The following is a 14,981-nucleotide window of genomic DNA, read 5'->3' as shown; positions in this document are numbered from 1 at the left end:
ATCTTCACCTCATCCAGACCTCCTGCAACACCCTAGTGGTTCTGATTTCAACTTCTAAGATTGCAACTTCGGACGCGTTTAATTAATTGCTTTGTTTCATGTTTTTTCTTTTTTTTTTCTTGAGTATTCTGTTTTAACTAAAAATAGCAATCAAGAGCTTTTCTTTCTACATTATTTACAGGGTCAAGCTATTTTATTAAATATTGGACTTAATTATTTTTTTTGTACAGATTAGAAATAAGATTGTAAGACCCAATTAATCAGAAAACAAGACGAATAGTAAATTAAATTCCTATAAAAATCATCATCATCATCATCAATCTATCTCATTCTCAAACATCCAAAACACATCAGCCTCAGCCACAACACTACCCTTCAAACTACACTCCAATCAGGGTAATTTCAACAGCAGATACTGAAGATTTTGCTGCAAATCTCTGTTAAAAGTAAATCAAACTTTTCCTATCTTGACAAACAAGTTTAAAGCTCCAATGATGCATGTAAATAACAAGCCTCACCAGATGACATTCTTATAAAAAGACATGAAGTTACAAAATATGAAATTAACTTTCCTACATGACTTATAACAAACATCGAAAAATCAGCAATTCATGCCATTTAGAGACTGACCACAACATATTGATACCATCAGAACCAATTCTCTTATAGACCTGCCTTGCACAAGTGTGCAATATGCATGGAGTGAAGTCATACTTGCGAAAAAAATTTTATAAGTACAGACTTTTATAGTTCCTCCATGAAATGAATAAATTTGGGGAAAAAAAAAAAAAAGACAACAACTGCGGTCAAAGAACTGTAGAAGTTTACATAGATGTCGCATGGAAAGCTGATTCAACTGGGTATGTTATCTGCAGTCAGTTCATGCCTGCAACAAGGAGCGACAGAGATTATGCACTGCATAACATCAATCAGTATCTCCAAGAATGTATTACACATTCAATGTTAATAAATAACTAAACTATTTTTCCAATTTATCTGTGACAACTTGACCTACATATGTTCTACATGTGTAAGTCTAGCAGAAAGAATCACACACAAAAAAATGGTATACATCTGGAAGTTCAATTTCAAAGGAACAACAATTAAAGACACTAACAGAAAATTTGTTTTTGGAAATTAAAAATCTACCACAAGTAACATACCTTCTGTTTTTTCTTCTTTGGTCTCCTCTTTCTTCGGGGTTTATGAGCATCCGAGTTTGAACTTAGATTACTACTATGACCTGTTATTGTATTTGAAGACCCTCTGGCTCTGAAGGAAGATTCGCTTCTGCTACTTGATGTATTGCTGGATGTAGACATTTCAGCCCTCTGTATTGATGAATTTTTTCTCGATGAGGATCCAAACCTCGATTGAGACTGTACTGAGCTTGGAAAAGTATTGGTTGATGGTCGGGGAGGAGGCATTAGAGCTCTAGCAGAATTCTGCCTCTATACAGACAAGTGGAGAAAAGGATGTGTGCATTTAAACAGCTGTCATTATTATATTTACTTATTGATTAAAAATATTCAAAGCAGATAAAAACCTGATTCCTTTCATCACTGGACATGCCAGATGCTGCTTTACCAGAAGCGCTAGAAGCCTGTTCTCTGCAAACAACAAAACAAGAATGCCAAATGCACCTTTCATCAATATTATAGGATATAGACAACCAAATAGCATATAAAAATGATAAAAAGGTTGATGAAAAGTTATAAATGCAGGTAGAATTCCGCTTAAAAGACAAACTATGACGACCAATTTATTAATTTTGGAAGTCAAACTAAAAGGCTATTGGTTTGGAAAGGCAAGAAACCTTAACTTCAGAAGTCCCAACTCCCACCATTCCCACTCGTCAATGCAAATTTGACTTGGAATGAGGACAAAATTGAAACTAGACATATAACATATGTCTAACACATCGAAGAATATCATTAGCCATGTGATTATACATATAGCAATTCGTTTGCTTCATTGTAGATCATCCAGAAATCAAATTTCCACTTATTGAATAAAGCCCCTTGCTTTTATATTGTTTGCAGTATCTTTATTTCTTCACTTCTTCTGTACAATTTACAGCAAATGACAATTTCTCAGCAAATAACAGAGAGATTGTGTCATACAATATCAATTGAAGCAATGCAAGATCCCACTTCCTAAAATTCTACATGATCACAAAACATTATGTTCACAACGCATGTATGCAAGGGTAATTGTACTTCAACCTATATATCACTCATAAGACTTCAAATTTTGATATTAGTTTATTTTTTAAAAGTGAAAAGGAGTAAACATAAATTCAGAATATAGACCTAAACAAACCAAATTGCAGTAGTATCATATCTGCTCACAAATACCTTGTACTTTTGTCAGTCCATTCATCATCTGCATCCGCCTCATCACTTGAACTTCCAGTTAAGAAGAAGTCATCGTCGCTTAAATCCAAAAGTCCGTCATCTTCACTTCCTGTTTCTGTTACAAGAAAACCAATGAAAGATTTTATTTATCCCGATGACAATAGCAATATATTTTACCAAATTTACAGTAACAACAAAGCACTCATGGAAAGATCTTTTAGATGGTCACACCACTTAGTATCTTAGGATTGAGAACCAAAGAGTCATATGCTTATAAATTGACAATATAAAACAACATTGCTTAACCAATAATTTCACTGCATGTGTACTCCAAAACGGATTCACAATACAAAATTAAACTAGTTTGGCTTTATTTCATGAAGATAACTATCTCATAGTCCACATGTATAACACCTTAATAGAATACTTACAAGTTTGCATGTTGCACATTAAGCACAGACAAGCAGGCACATAATGCAGTATTTGTTTCTAAATTTTTAACAATGAATACAATCTACAGTTATCAACCACATATAATGCCATGCTCCAGTCCAGTAATCAATGCTACAAAGCAAAGAGCTGATAAAAGCAAGAACAAGAAGATACCTTCCAAATCCTTCCCACTGGCAGCAGCAGCAATTAAATTGGCTTTGATCTGCTTACGCAATCTATTTCTCCTATCAACTATGTCAGAGTCATCACCTCCAGTAAATAAAGAAACATATTTCTCGGTCTTTGGAAAGAACTGCAATTTCAAATACAGCACATTCAGCTCTGGAGCCAACAACAACATCTCATCAAAATATAGGTGTGGGAAATGGCACTGCTGAATGGCCTATCATCAACACATCTTAATCACAAAGAGATTAGCACAGAACTCTTGTAATTGCTCATGAAAGTATCATAGCATTAACTCAATAATTTTAAAATAAGAGTAATATATGTTGTATACACATGCACACGCACACACACATAGAGAGAACAAGCACCTATACGGAGCTTACCCTAACATATTCAAGATCTTCCTTCAACTTAGAAAGCTGCTCAGCATCTTGAGCTTGACCAGACGAAGTACGTTGAAGCTTCTCCAAACGACGTATTCTTCTTTCAATCTTCCTCCTCTCTAAACACAGCAACCATTTCACATTTAATTAAAAAAAAAAAAGAACACTCAACATTTTACATTCAAAAGGTGTAACGAAAACAAAAGCACATACCGAAAAACTTTATCTTCCTGTCTCGCAAAAATATCTTGCGTTCCACAGCAAGACGTGTGTGAATCTCCTGCTGTTTCTTGAGCTCTTCCAACTTCTTTTGCTGCGCCTCTCTAACTTCCGCCGGAAGTTCCTTCAACAAATAAAATAATATTGTTGTTGTTGCAACTTCAAAATCAACTAATTTTGAATTTCACAAAAATGAACTGAAGAGCGAAGGGGTAGTAAGGTAATTCATACCTTGCGGAGCATGCGTTCGACGGAACGAATCTGGTTTTTGAGAGAAACTGATTTAGGTTTAGGTTTCTTTTCGACAGCCAGGCCTTTTGATCGCCGACCTACGGGCTTGCGCTCGGCGAGTCGGCGCTTGCCATAGCCACCGTGGGCCATAGTTGAAGACGATAGTCCTTATATGGCAGCGAGTAGTCGGAGAGAGATTGATTTTCACCTTTATTATTTATCCGAAAATTGTGAGAATGAGTGCTTTGGTACTGTTTTGCCCTAACTAGGGCTGTTTGTTTTGATTTTCAATTAGGTTGAATTCAATGAATGAATGACAATGATGGCCTCACTTGTCTCTGTCTAGGGGCGGACTTTGCAGAAGCCGAGCTTCTGGCCATTACATATTTTACTGTCATTTTTCTCAATTACTTTCCCTTTTCTGGTAGTCCAAATTTTTTGAAATACGGCCAATCCTGGAACAAGAATTTAGTAATAGAATTTGTTTAAGAAGAATAAATAATACGGTTGATGTGACCATCTATACAATAAAATTTAAAACAATAATGTCCGCGAGTATATTAAAAAAAAAATTGTAAAGTTACGTCAGCTGTAATATTTATTTTACTTGGTCGGTTGATTTTTTAATGAAGTTAATAAGTCAAAAGTTTTTTCTTTTTTGGTTTTCAATGATTTTTTTTTATAATAATATTTTGATTGATATTGGGGTAATGGGATTTGGTCTGTTTCGTTTGTTCTCTATATAAACTGACGCTCTTGGTATGTAACGTATTTTATTATTAACTCATAATGAAACCATTCAATAATAACACCTCATAATTTTCATAATTTCATATTACAAACTAACATCACAAAATTGAGATTGCCGATGTTGAAGTAAATTTCAGTGTATCCCGCCTAAGTAAGTACTTTTAGTATTGAAATCAGAGAGGAAGTTAATCTGATACAATTTTATCCTAATCATATACCGAGGCAAGAACACTGAAACGAGGGTCTTCTCTTGTACTTGTAAACCTTACCATTTCAAGGATGTAGAAACAAGAAGTTTTCTCGCAAATTTACAGCTTGAATGGTATTCAATTTGGATAACGGATTTTCTTGTAGTAAAATTTTAGAGAATACTAGTTCATAATCGAACTTCCTAATCCTATCCATACAAGATAAAAACAGTAATGCCCCCTGCAATGGTAATGGGAAGCGATAACCAATGAAGATTGAAAATTTGATTTTAAAGGACGATGGGTTGTTCTCCTTCAAGTTCTGATATAACAATTAATGAATCTGTCAATGTAAGGGATAGTGGTTCGGACTTTGGAACTGGATTAATAACCTGCAATATAATGTATGTAAGGATTAGATGTCTGAAACGTACAAGTTTGAAACCAAATGAAAGGATGTACCTTCTTGTTGTCCTTCACATAACCTATGGCTACTTCTCTCCGTAGATGAGCTCTCTCAGAAAGCTCGAAGAATGATGGATTCTCTCCCTCTTTCATGTACAGGCTAATATCCTGTCAGAAGAGACACAGGCAAGTAAAATATAAACTAATTGCATTTTACCAGGAGGGATGGACATTGCATAATTGCGTAATACAACTGACACCGTTGTTAAACTCGATTCAAAGCAATAGGTATGCTTGATGCTATCCATTTTAGATAATCGCGTGAACACAATAACTTTACATACCACTGGGGTGTATAAGAAAAATAAGATGAGAACTATGCAGGTACCTTTACATATATTTCATCACCTTCAGCATTGAGAATGTCTTTCCACACCTCATTCAGTTCATTGTTCTCCACAACTGTTAAGCAGAATGAAGAATTACTCTTCCAAATTTAAAAAAAAAAAACCAATTGTATAAATACTGAGATAGCAAGTATAAAGATTCAGAACCTTGAGCTGTTACAAGGCTCATTATTTCCTCAGCAGCAATATAAGTGAGGGATGGCTTATTTCTTGCAATCTGTTAGGGATTGCGGGAGTTTAGTGAAAACCATTGACATGGGAACTGCTCATTGCAAAAGAAGAAAATCTGAAATAAGAAAATGGAATGAGGCTTCTGTAGGAAGTATTTATTACTTGTTTTCCCAGTTTTGAGTCAACAATCTCAGCAACTAGATTTTGTACCTGCAAAAATATTAGTATTTAACCATACAATCCCAAATGTAAATTCTTAAAAATTAAGAATGAGTACAAATATTGGTAACAAGTTATTTCTCCTAAATCAAACTCACCTTCACTCCAAGTTTGTTACAGATATTTTCAGCAAGAAGAAGAGAATATGCAGACTGTTTATCTGCCCTGGAAGGATCTGAAGAGAGGATTGTTAATGCAAAGCTACATTTGATTTAGCCTACTGAAATATCATTACTCATTACCTCCAAGAAGCCATTCTCTATCAGATATAACAACGATTGATAGGGGAAGTTCTTCGCCATCCTTGAAAGAATTTTGAATGTTCATAATTGTATCCTTCAAGGTCTCAAAGTTCAACGGGTTCCCAATCTGCAGCATATGAATGAATTGTAAATAGATATTTGAAGGTTTTCTACAAAGAAAGCAGAAAATATCATCCAAGAAAAATAAAAAAGTTCTGCTCAATGATGGTCTAAAGATGGTACCTTATGGAAGACCTGCACGTTCTTCAATTTTCCATGACCAATAGCATTGCTGGCCCTCTTCCTGTCATCTAATGGTACATCAGACAATATTTCCTGCATAAAGGACATTTATGAACTGTAAAGCATGTATCATCTATATAATTTACGTGACAGAAGAAAATTAAATAGGTTCCATCGAAGTTTCAAAAATATATTTTGTTTGGTGGTCCCAATAGTGAGATTAATACAAGATATAAGCCACCAAAATAACATTAGTCTACAGTATCAATAATGTTAGCCTAAACGCTGAAACGTATTATTGCAAAGCATAGGTGAGTTCGGATTGACAGGTGGTTCACAAATGTTCAATAAGGCTTTTAAGTTCTTTGATGACTGAAAACGGGGAGCACAATAGTTAATTTTTCTTTTTCTAGTCCCCCCCCCCCCCCCCTCTGTCTTACAATGGTTAATTGGTTATAACTTTAAAGTGAATCTGGGCATACTGATCACAAGGAAGATGCTCAAGATATTTCCTGTTACAGAGAAGCCGAACAAAGTGAGATAGTGATAATATTTTCCTACACAAAAGCACAGGAATGAATGGTCGGGATGTCTGGATCTACTCCAACTTTAAGTTACATCTCTACTCATCGTTTATGGCATCAAATATGATACATGATGCTCAGAATCTGCTCATCTGACTCTCAAAATTTCTTAAGTACTCCTCGATCAACATATCCTGGATGATTGAGAACCTCAATGTCAAAAATGAAAAAATTATGCTATGGTACATTTAATAAGAACACCTCCCAGATATTTGTGTTCTTCCCCACGCAGCCTGCATTTACTCTCTTCGAGTTTCAACAACAAAACTGAGGAATGGTCTAAGGTCAAAACATAAAAAGCATACCAACACACTTCCAGGTCCAAGATAATTATCATACTCTTCAATCATTTCCACAACATCTGGGCGCCACCCAAGTAGAAGGATGCGTTCTTTTGGTCCTAAGTTCCCATCTGTAGCCTACATTCAGGATTCCACAAAGTAATGTCCAAAATATTCCAAAGTATACAGTCAGTTTAAGTAATGGTGTCTCATGTAAGTTTTACCTTCGACCCTGGTTTGCTAGGACGCTTTGCAATTAGCTCAAGTCTTGCATTCACCAATTCTATGGCATAACTTGTAGAATCACTGTTATTTTCTAAAACTTTCAGATGTTGGCTAATATTCATTCTGTTGGCAACATTTGAAGATGCAAGCCGCGGCTTTTTTTTCCCATGGATAGGTGCAATGAACAAAATCTACATGAGAAGTGAAACAATGTCATAGAGTGCATAAATTAAATCAGGGAAGGAATATAATCAACTCAACAACTTTCTTGAAGAAGAATATTTCAAACATTGGCAAGGGAAGGAGCAATGACAAGTGAAATTACAATATATATACCAGTATTTGGATAGTTAAACGGGTCTAGACTTCACAGCACTTTTTGTGCAACTCTTAACTTATGCTGCTTCATTTATCTTAGATATAAAAGGAATATGAACAAGTTCTGAAAAAAATAATGTCCACATACTTTGTCAGTTGGCTGCAGCGTCTCGTCATCATTTGGATGGAAGTATATCTTTCCATTACGATAGAGGCCACAAACAACTGCCTGAAAGGATATCCGTTTAGAGAAAGAAATCAAAATTAGCAGACTTCATAGAAGCTCTGCCCCGCAGAAATTAATTCTGGTAGATTGTATCACCTCTTGGAACCCACGCCTTAGTTGCCTATACTTTATTCCTGCTAAGTTAGGAAAACTCCAGAGATTAAATATATTCTCTGCAATGAGTAAATAGACCCTAGTTACTGCTCAGTAGATATATATGACATTGCAAGACAAAGTGAACTGCATTAATATTGTTTACATTTCAATATATATGATAATAAAAGTACCCATAAGTGTTAACCAGATGTAGTTCGAGTAAAACTAACTTGGAATCATCCGAAAATCAAATGAGAAATTTTTCTCATCCATGCAACTATGTGAACACATGAGAATGGGCATCACAAATAGACTACCACAAATGCCATTAAACAGGGGAGCCTAAGAGCTAGCCGTTTTGGATGTTATGTTAAAAGACTCTGGAGACACAATGTTTAGCTCGGGCCCCTAGAAATAGCATTCAAATGATTTTACAAAATTTTCTCCAAATTCCAATATTTATGAAGTGTGCAGTAAAAAGGAGGACAAAGTTACTTCTGGAAACGTCTTCAGCTCCTTTCTACTCTCTCCCCCCTCTACCAATTCTATTTTAATTTTTTCTAGAAAACTTTCTATCATCATTAATTCCTTTTCTTTTTGGAGCAGTTCTTTTAAACATAATTTTTAAGGAGAATGCATACAGTACTTCGATAATTAAGCAAGTGCCTGTAAATCTTTATGAGACCCTTCTGCCGAGAACACTGAACAAATAATTTGGATGCAACATTTTCTACTGGCTCTACTTTCAATCCTGATAGTGACTTTAAGAGCTCACATGTATTAGGATTTGAAACCTGCATGGAGTTAAGAGGAAAAATTTCAACTCAACTTCCTTCAAGGACAAGCTGCTTATACAATATCAGCCTCAAGTAAAATACCTCAACAATTGTGGGGACAGAATTCATTTTTGGAATAGGTTGAAGAGCTAGTACAGATAGAAATGCATCAGTATCAACTTCATACCTAATTAATCAAGGATATGATATCAATATAGAATTTAGGATTAAGAAATCACTTCTTTCAATACTGAACAAGTTCATACCTATCTCCTTTAGTTGGCAGTATGATAATTGCCCGAGCTTTATTGGCTGCAGCTCTTTCGTAGGATTTTGTTAAGGTAAGGCTGCAACTGTACCAAAAGAAGCTCAAAATGCAAGAAGTAGAACCTAATCAAGCGTGAATAAAATATCTGATCCAGGTATTAAAATCTTCCATTGATCAAAATTGTTAGAACAATGAACTGATTACATCTTAGACAGACAAGTGATACTATCTGCAAACAAAAAATTTTGAATTTCCCTATGCATTTTTGTCCCGTTGAATCAGCAAATATCATGGAGAATAGAAAGGCAAGCAAAAATGACAATTGAGGGCCTTAAGTCTGAAGTTGAAAGGACAACTTATAAGATAAAATCACCAAATAAATGAGAAGAGGCCAACAAAGAAGGTAACTACCAAAGAAGGTATTCAGCATAATTTTAACTACCAAAGAAGGTATTCAGCATAATTTTAAAGGAGAGAGTAAAGTGAATGTCTTCTAAGAGGTACTGCTGCGTGTAACAGATAGGAAAAATGTAAATTTAGAACACATACCTCTTTGAAAGGATATCAATATGGTTGAGATCTTTGGCTATATTTTCAGCTAGCTTATCCATCTGTTTCCTAGGGAGATCAGACAAAAGAAGAATTCTCTGTTTTCTGCAAACGCACACACAAAAAAGAGTTACTAGAAACCAGTAGTTAAAACACATTAGTGAAGTCGTAATTTTTCTGGCAGAAAAATTTAACTCACCTAGCTGTAGCAGTACCTAAGCGGACTGAAAATTCATGGTACTTATTTAGCTGCTTTAGTATGAAACTTAGATGACTATTCACTCCACATACAATGATATGATCACTCTCCAGAACTTGCATTTGTGCTCCTTCCCGGAGCTTTTGCATATTATTCTGTCCAGAAAACCATCGGTTTATATGCCATGCACGTATAACTAGACATCAGAAAATAATTTCTTTTTCAAGAACTTACCCTGAACTGCTCCGTCATAGTGCTCAATAGCCGAGAGTAAAACAGTATTCCCCATATGGCAAGAATAAAGCCAATAACACGCTCAACACGTGTTCTTTGCTGGAAGCAACACAACAAAAATGTTCTTAGTTGCAGGTTATATAATTTAACAATTATGTATAGATGAAAGCAGAGGTATAATCAAATGAAGCAAATTAAAAACTTCAAAGGAAGCCATCACACTTTTAAATGAGTAGATGATGAAATTAGACATGCCCAAGCCTCCCACAAGCAGTCCTCCAAAGATTGTGTCTCATCCCTGATTTATTCAACATATGACAAACCCAGGCCAGATTAGTGAACAAGTATAATTTGCAACGGCAACAAAAGTTGATTGAGATGAACCTGATAATCAATTGACCAGTATAAATGTGAGAAAATTTCTTAATAGAAGGGTTATTATTAAAAATGAGGAATAACAATAATCAACATAATTGTGTGTATTCAGTTGAGAAACAATTTCTTTACTTTTTTTTTTTTAAATCTCTGACATCAATATGTTGATGTTTTCCACATTTAACCAAGCTTAACACAAGGACATCATCCATCAGAGGCCAACCGCAAGATGAAATCATGGATAAATAAAAACAAATCATGCAAAATTAACTCCCATTAAAGATACAATATTAATATAGAGCATAAAGAAAAGGCTTCCATAAATCCCAGGTCCAATTAATTTCTCAGAACCTCTTGAACGTCTTTGAAACTAGCTGATATTTAGTTTAGGGTTTGATATTTCCCTTCATTTTTCCCAACAAGGTGGAGGGCCATCGCAGAAAGTCACCTATCTCCATAGTTCCAGAGACAGGAATTGGATAGTAGGGGGTGGCACCCTGGGATTCCCATGGCTTTACAATCTTCACTTCTTGATAGTATCTACCTCTGACAAACAAAAGAGGCGGGGGAGAGAGAGAGAGACTGTTGGCTCTGGTTCTACAACAATGCATGTTACAGATACAGAGATCAACTATAGTTTTTACTCTTTACAGTGGTAAGTGTATAAGGTTTATATGCGGTCCCTAAGTTTCTTTTTACTTATACATTGATTCCTAAAGAATTACAGAAAAGAGCAGACCACTAATTCTCCAAAGGTCACCTGCTCAGAGAACAGATTCCAAAGAATTGAGAGCAGCACACCAAATTATAGACAAGCTATACAAAGCTGATATGCAATTTACCATAAATATGAGATTAAGGCTACATCAAATTACTCTCAGATTGAATATTTAGATTACCTGAACTTGAAGAACAAAAAACCACCGAAGACTACAAATGAGAAGCACACTACAGCCAGCACTACAAGAAACCTACAGATAATTTTTACAAATAAAATCATGAAATTGAAGATATACTTAGAGATTGAATTAGAACGACCAGAGTCATGATTCATGAAGTTCACACAAGACATGCAGACCAGCGTATCGGGAACATTGATGAGTTCAACAGTGGAGACATATTATACCAAAATCAAGAGCTGAAGCATTATTGTGCTGGAATTACACCATACAAATTATAACTCTCCCCCAATGCTTTCAATTTAATCCCCCAGCATCTACATGTCTTAAGTGTAGTTGTTGGTCCTTGGAGTCAAAGCATGTACTTGTTTTGAATGTTTACTCCAGCTAAGAACATTTTAAGACCAAGAACCACTCAATAAGTCTAACAGTTTCCATTTTCTGGTCAAACCAACAAAATCCATCTTGGGTCTTGGCTTTTAAATCTGCCATAATTCACACTAACACTACTTTATTTCCAAAATATGTGTTCCTTCTACTCCTAATATTGAAGAGTTTATTAACAATGGACTCAAGTAAAGTCAGAATCAAATCATGATTAAATGTGAAAATCAACAGAAAACTTCAAAAAATTGTAAAGGAAAGACTGATTGGCTGACCAATTAAGACTTGATTGGTCCTTAATTCAATTACATCTTTAACCAACAGCCTCATTAATTGATAAGAATGAAGCACATTTTGACAATGTGATGCTGATATCATATCTTATGACACAACAGAATAGAGCAGTTAGAATGCATGAAGACACCATGAACTTTACTTATGAACCAGTTGATGGGAAATGCACAGGCATATTAGATGGAATGAATTACATCATACTTACGTGGCAACATTTCTCTCAAGCTGGACGTTGAACAAATAGAGCAACCGTGCTAAGTTCCATCTAACATCTTGAAGTGAAGGCAAGGACACATCCAGCTTAAGAGGCATGGGTTTATTCAAGGAATTAGACATACAAGCAAAAGGCGAGCCTGTTGCTCCTAACGTCCAAACCATGGAGGGAAATAAATCTTGAATTATCTTCACAAATGCATTTATGAAATTCATTTGTGTCAATCTGAACAAGAAATATGATGACAATGATCCAATCATCAGTTGAGCTTGATAACCCTGCATATACAGTACATGGTATCAAAAAGTAACAACACATTACAACCAACAGCAGACCAGTGTAAATCAAACCCTAAGTTGAATCTCATGGACAAGCTCTCCTGAAAGTAGGAGGAATTATAGTACAATTTATTGCAGAATATAGGAACGAATAAATGATGACCATATTGTTAAGCATCTACCATCTACTCTTTTTTTTTTCTCCCTTTTTCCATATTCCAGAATATTGAAACAGATGCTCACCTGAGGAGTATTTTTCTTATCCATCCTAAAGAACTTGAAACTCGAATTATCTACAACATTCATACAAATACTAGAGTCCGTCTTATCCTCTATGCTTCGAGAACTAGCCTCCCATTTCTCTGGCCCAAAAAAAATCAAAAAAATCACAAATCATGGAAGAATAAGAAGATTAAATTCGCAAAATTGGTATATAACTCACCTGCATAATTTATTTTATAATCATGCTTCTTAAAAGCCAAAGAATGGAACCACCAAAGATTGCAGGGAATCAATTTCCTGAAAATAATGATCAGAGTGAGAGCATAGTAGTACTTGTAAGCAACTTGAAAAGAAAAATTCAAAATTCATTTTAAACGTAGCTTGAAAAAGGCAGGGTAGCTGCCATTTACTCTATAAACACAAGCTCCAGCAACTGCATGCACTCAGTTTAACACCTTTATTTTCAGTTACATTAATCTCAAAAACACACGATATTTCAATTCTATAATAATAATAATAAGAAGAAGAAGAAGAAGAAGAAGAAGAAGAAGAAGAAGAAGAACAATAACACATTCATAATAAATAAGTAAAAATAAATAGTCAAAAGAAAATTGACATTTCTCCGGTCTAGTTCCATTAAACAAAAAGTTGATCGGCGCCATTATATAAACTTAAATTCAACTCAAATGCCACGTAATCATATGAATTATTTGAAATGAAATCACCTGTTGGAAGAAGAAGAGGAGGAGGCGTGAATGCGAGCTGGTGGCGCGAAACGAGAAGCTAAAACGCATGGATGCGAGCTCTGTAACTGCGCAATAACCATCTCTTCTCTCTCGTGTTTGATTTTTAGTTAACGGAGAAAATTGAGAGTAAAAAATGGATTGCAGAGATGTTGAATAGATTGTGAACTATTTTTAATTGTAATTTTAAAGTTGGCTTTTAATTTTTATTTTCCAACTTTATTTAATTCTTTCTCCGTTCAGTTATCTTACTTCAGTTCAGTTCTATGAAACAAGCAGAACATTTATCAGCGAGTCTTCGCCAGTAAAACCTCGTTTTACCTTTTTTTTTTTTTTAGAAGGTGCAACCTCGTTTTACTTGAGAGCAATTAATAGTCAATTATTTATTTAATAAATATTCCAACATTCGTTAAATCTCCATTTTTTTTTTTTACGATGAACGAATTTTTATTGAATTAAAAAAATTAATATTTCGATTCATTTTCTATTTATTTACTCAGAGTGCGTTTGGGATTGAGGTTAGTCACCTATAACTTAAAAACTACAATACTAAAATGTTTAGTAAACACTAGAACTTGAAACTATTTTAATATGATTTTTGACTTTTGTGATGAAAAATTTATCATATATTTAATAATTTTATTAAAATTATTATTAAAATTTTATATTTACTATATACTATTAATTTTTATTTCATAATTATAATTTTTTTCACAATAATTGTACGCATATACCTTAAAAGTTACAACACTTCAATATCAAACAAGCTCTCAATAGTTATTAATCAATACTCATAATCAATTTTTTTTTTTGACAGGACAATAATCATATTCTTTGATGAGCGTGTTTTGTTAGTTGTGAGACCAATATAATTATCAATAGCTTCTTGAGGATTAGGTAAGTATTTAATTCATTGTTGTGAATTATATATAAAAGCCCAACAGAAATAAGTTACAATTAAAGTTCAAGCTCTTATAGTCACATAAAGATATTTAGGACTTTAATTAACTTCTTATCAATAAGAGAAAAAATTAAAATCTTAATTTCTCTAATATGCAGAGATAATAGGAGTATTACAGAATTAAATTTTTATTTAAGAATATGATACCTATTATACAGCCAAAAGAACGACGTTATAAATTCTCGATAAATTTTTTTCTTTTCTTTTTGTGGGTTAGTAGTTAGAAATAAGATTCTCTCGTCTGATTTAAATTCTATTGAGAAAGATCATTGAATTTATTTATTTATGATGTTGCGTTGCAATTAATTTTAATTTTCAAATCTGAATTGCTAAATAAAAATGCGTGCAAGTGTCGAATTAAAAAAAAATATGGAAACAAACGAACATGTGGGACTTAAATTTTTCAGAGGAGCAGCACG

The 14,981-nt window shown here is 34.3% G+C and overlaps 2 protein-coding genes across 5 annotated transcripts; both read right to left on the bottom strand.

Annotated features, from left to right (window-relative positions):
* Positions 1-639: 639 nt before the first annotated feature.
* On the bottom strand, positions 640-4,282 carry LOC18032694 (rRNA-processing protein EFG1). The gene is made up of 8 exons (XM_006420026.2): positions 3,812-4,282; positions 3,575-3,704; positions 3,362-3,480; positions 2,964-3,102; positions 2,358-2,472; positions 1,547-1,610; positions 1,164-1,451; positions 640-886 (listed from the first exon to the last, which is right to left on the bottom strand). The coding sequence occupies exons 1-8, from the start codon at positions 3,959-3,961 to the stop codon at positions 881-883; spliced, it is 1,011 nt and encodes a 336-aa protein (XP_006420089.1). The 5' UTR covers positions 3,962-4,282; the 3' UTR covers positions 640-880.
* A 322-nt stretch (positions 4,283-4,604) lies between these two features.
* LOC18033008 (putative ion channel POLLUX-like 2) lies at positions 4,605-13,851 on the bottom strand. Of its 4 annotated transcripts, XM_006420024.2 has the most exons (24): positions 13,584-13,851; positions 13,079-13,155; positions 12,880-12,998; positions 12,350-12,636; positions 11,467-11,538; positions 10,415-10,490; positions 10,193-10,291; positions 9,959-10,113; positions 9,760-9,864; positions 9,209-9,295; positions 9,045-9,129; positions 8,813-8,960; positions 8,167-8,243; positions 7,993-8,073; positions 7,526-7,717; positions 7,326-7,439; positions 6,437-6,529; positions 6,194-6,320; positions 6,050-6,126; positions 5,895-5,942; positions 5,709-5,778; positions 5,543-5,616; positions 5,212-5,322; positions 4,605-5,141 (listed from the first exon to the last, which is right to left on the bottom strand). In XM_006420024.2, the coding sequence occupies exons 1-24, from the start codon at positions 13,682-13,684 to the stop codon at positions 5,040-5,042; spliced, it is 2,577 nt and encodes an 858-aa protein (XP_006420087.1). In that variant the 5' UTR covers positions 13,685-13,851; the 3' UTR covers positions 4,605-5,039. The 4 variants fall into 4 exon arrangements, 3 of the variants coding, with proteins under 3 accessions (XP_006420087.1, XP_024038046.1, XP_024038049.1); XR_002904918.1 differs by lacking the exons at positions 4,605-5,141; positions 5,212-5,322; positions 5,543-5,616 and having other exon boundaries at positions 5,749-5,778; positions 6,050-6,116; XM_024182278.1 differs by lacking the exons at positions 4,605-5,141; positions 5,212-5,322; positions 5,543-5,616; positions 5,895-5,942 and having other exon boundaries at positions 5,740-5,823.
* Positions 13,852-14,981: the final 1,130 nt, after the last annotated feature.

This window comes from Citrus clementina, unplaced genomic scaffold (genome assembly GCF_000493195.1).
Source record: "Citrus clementina cultivar Clemenules unplaced genomic scaffold, Citrus_clementina_v1.0 scaffold_9, whole genome shotgun sequence".
Lineage (NCBI taxonomy): Eukaryota > Viridiplantae > Streptophyta > Magnoliopsida > Sapindales > Rutaceae > Citrus > Citrus x clementina.
This window is presented reverse-complemented; position numbering and strand designations above follow the sequence as displayed.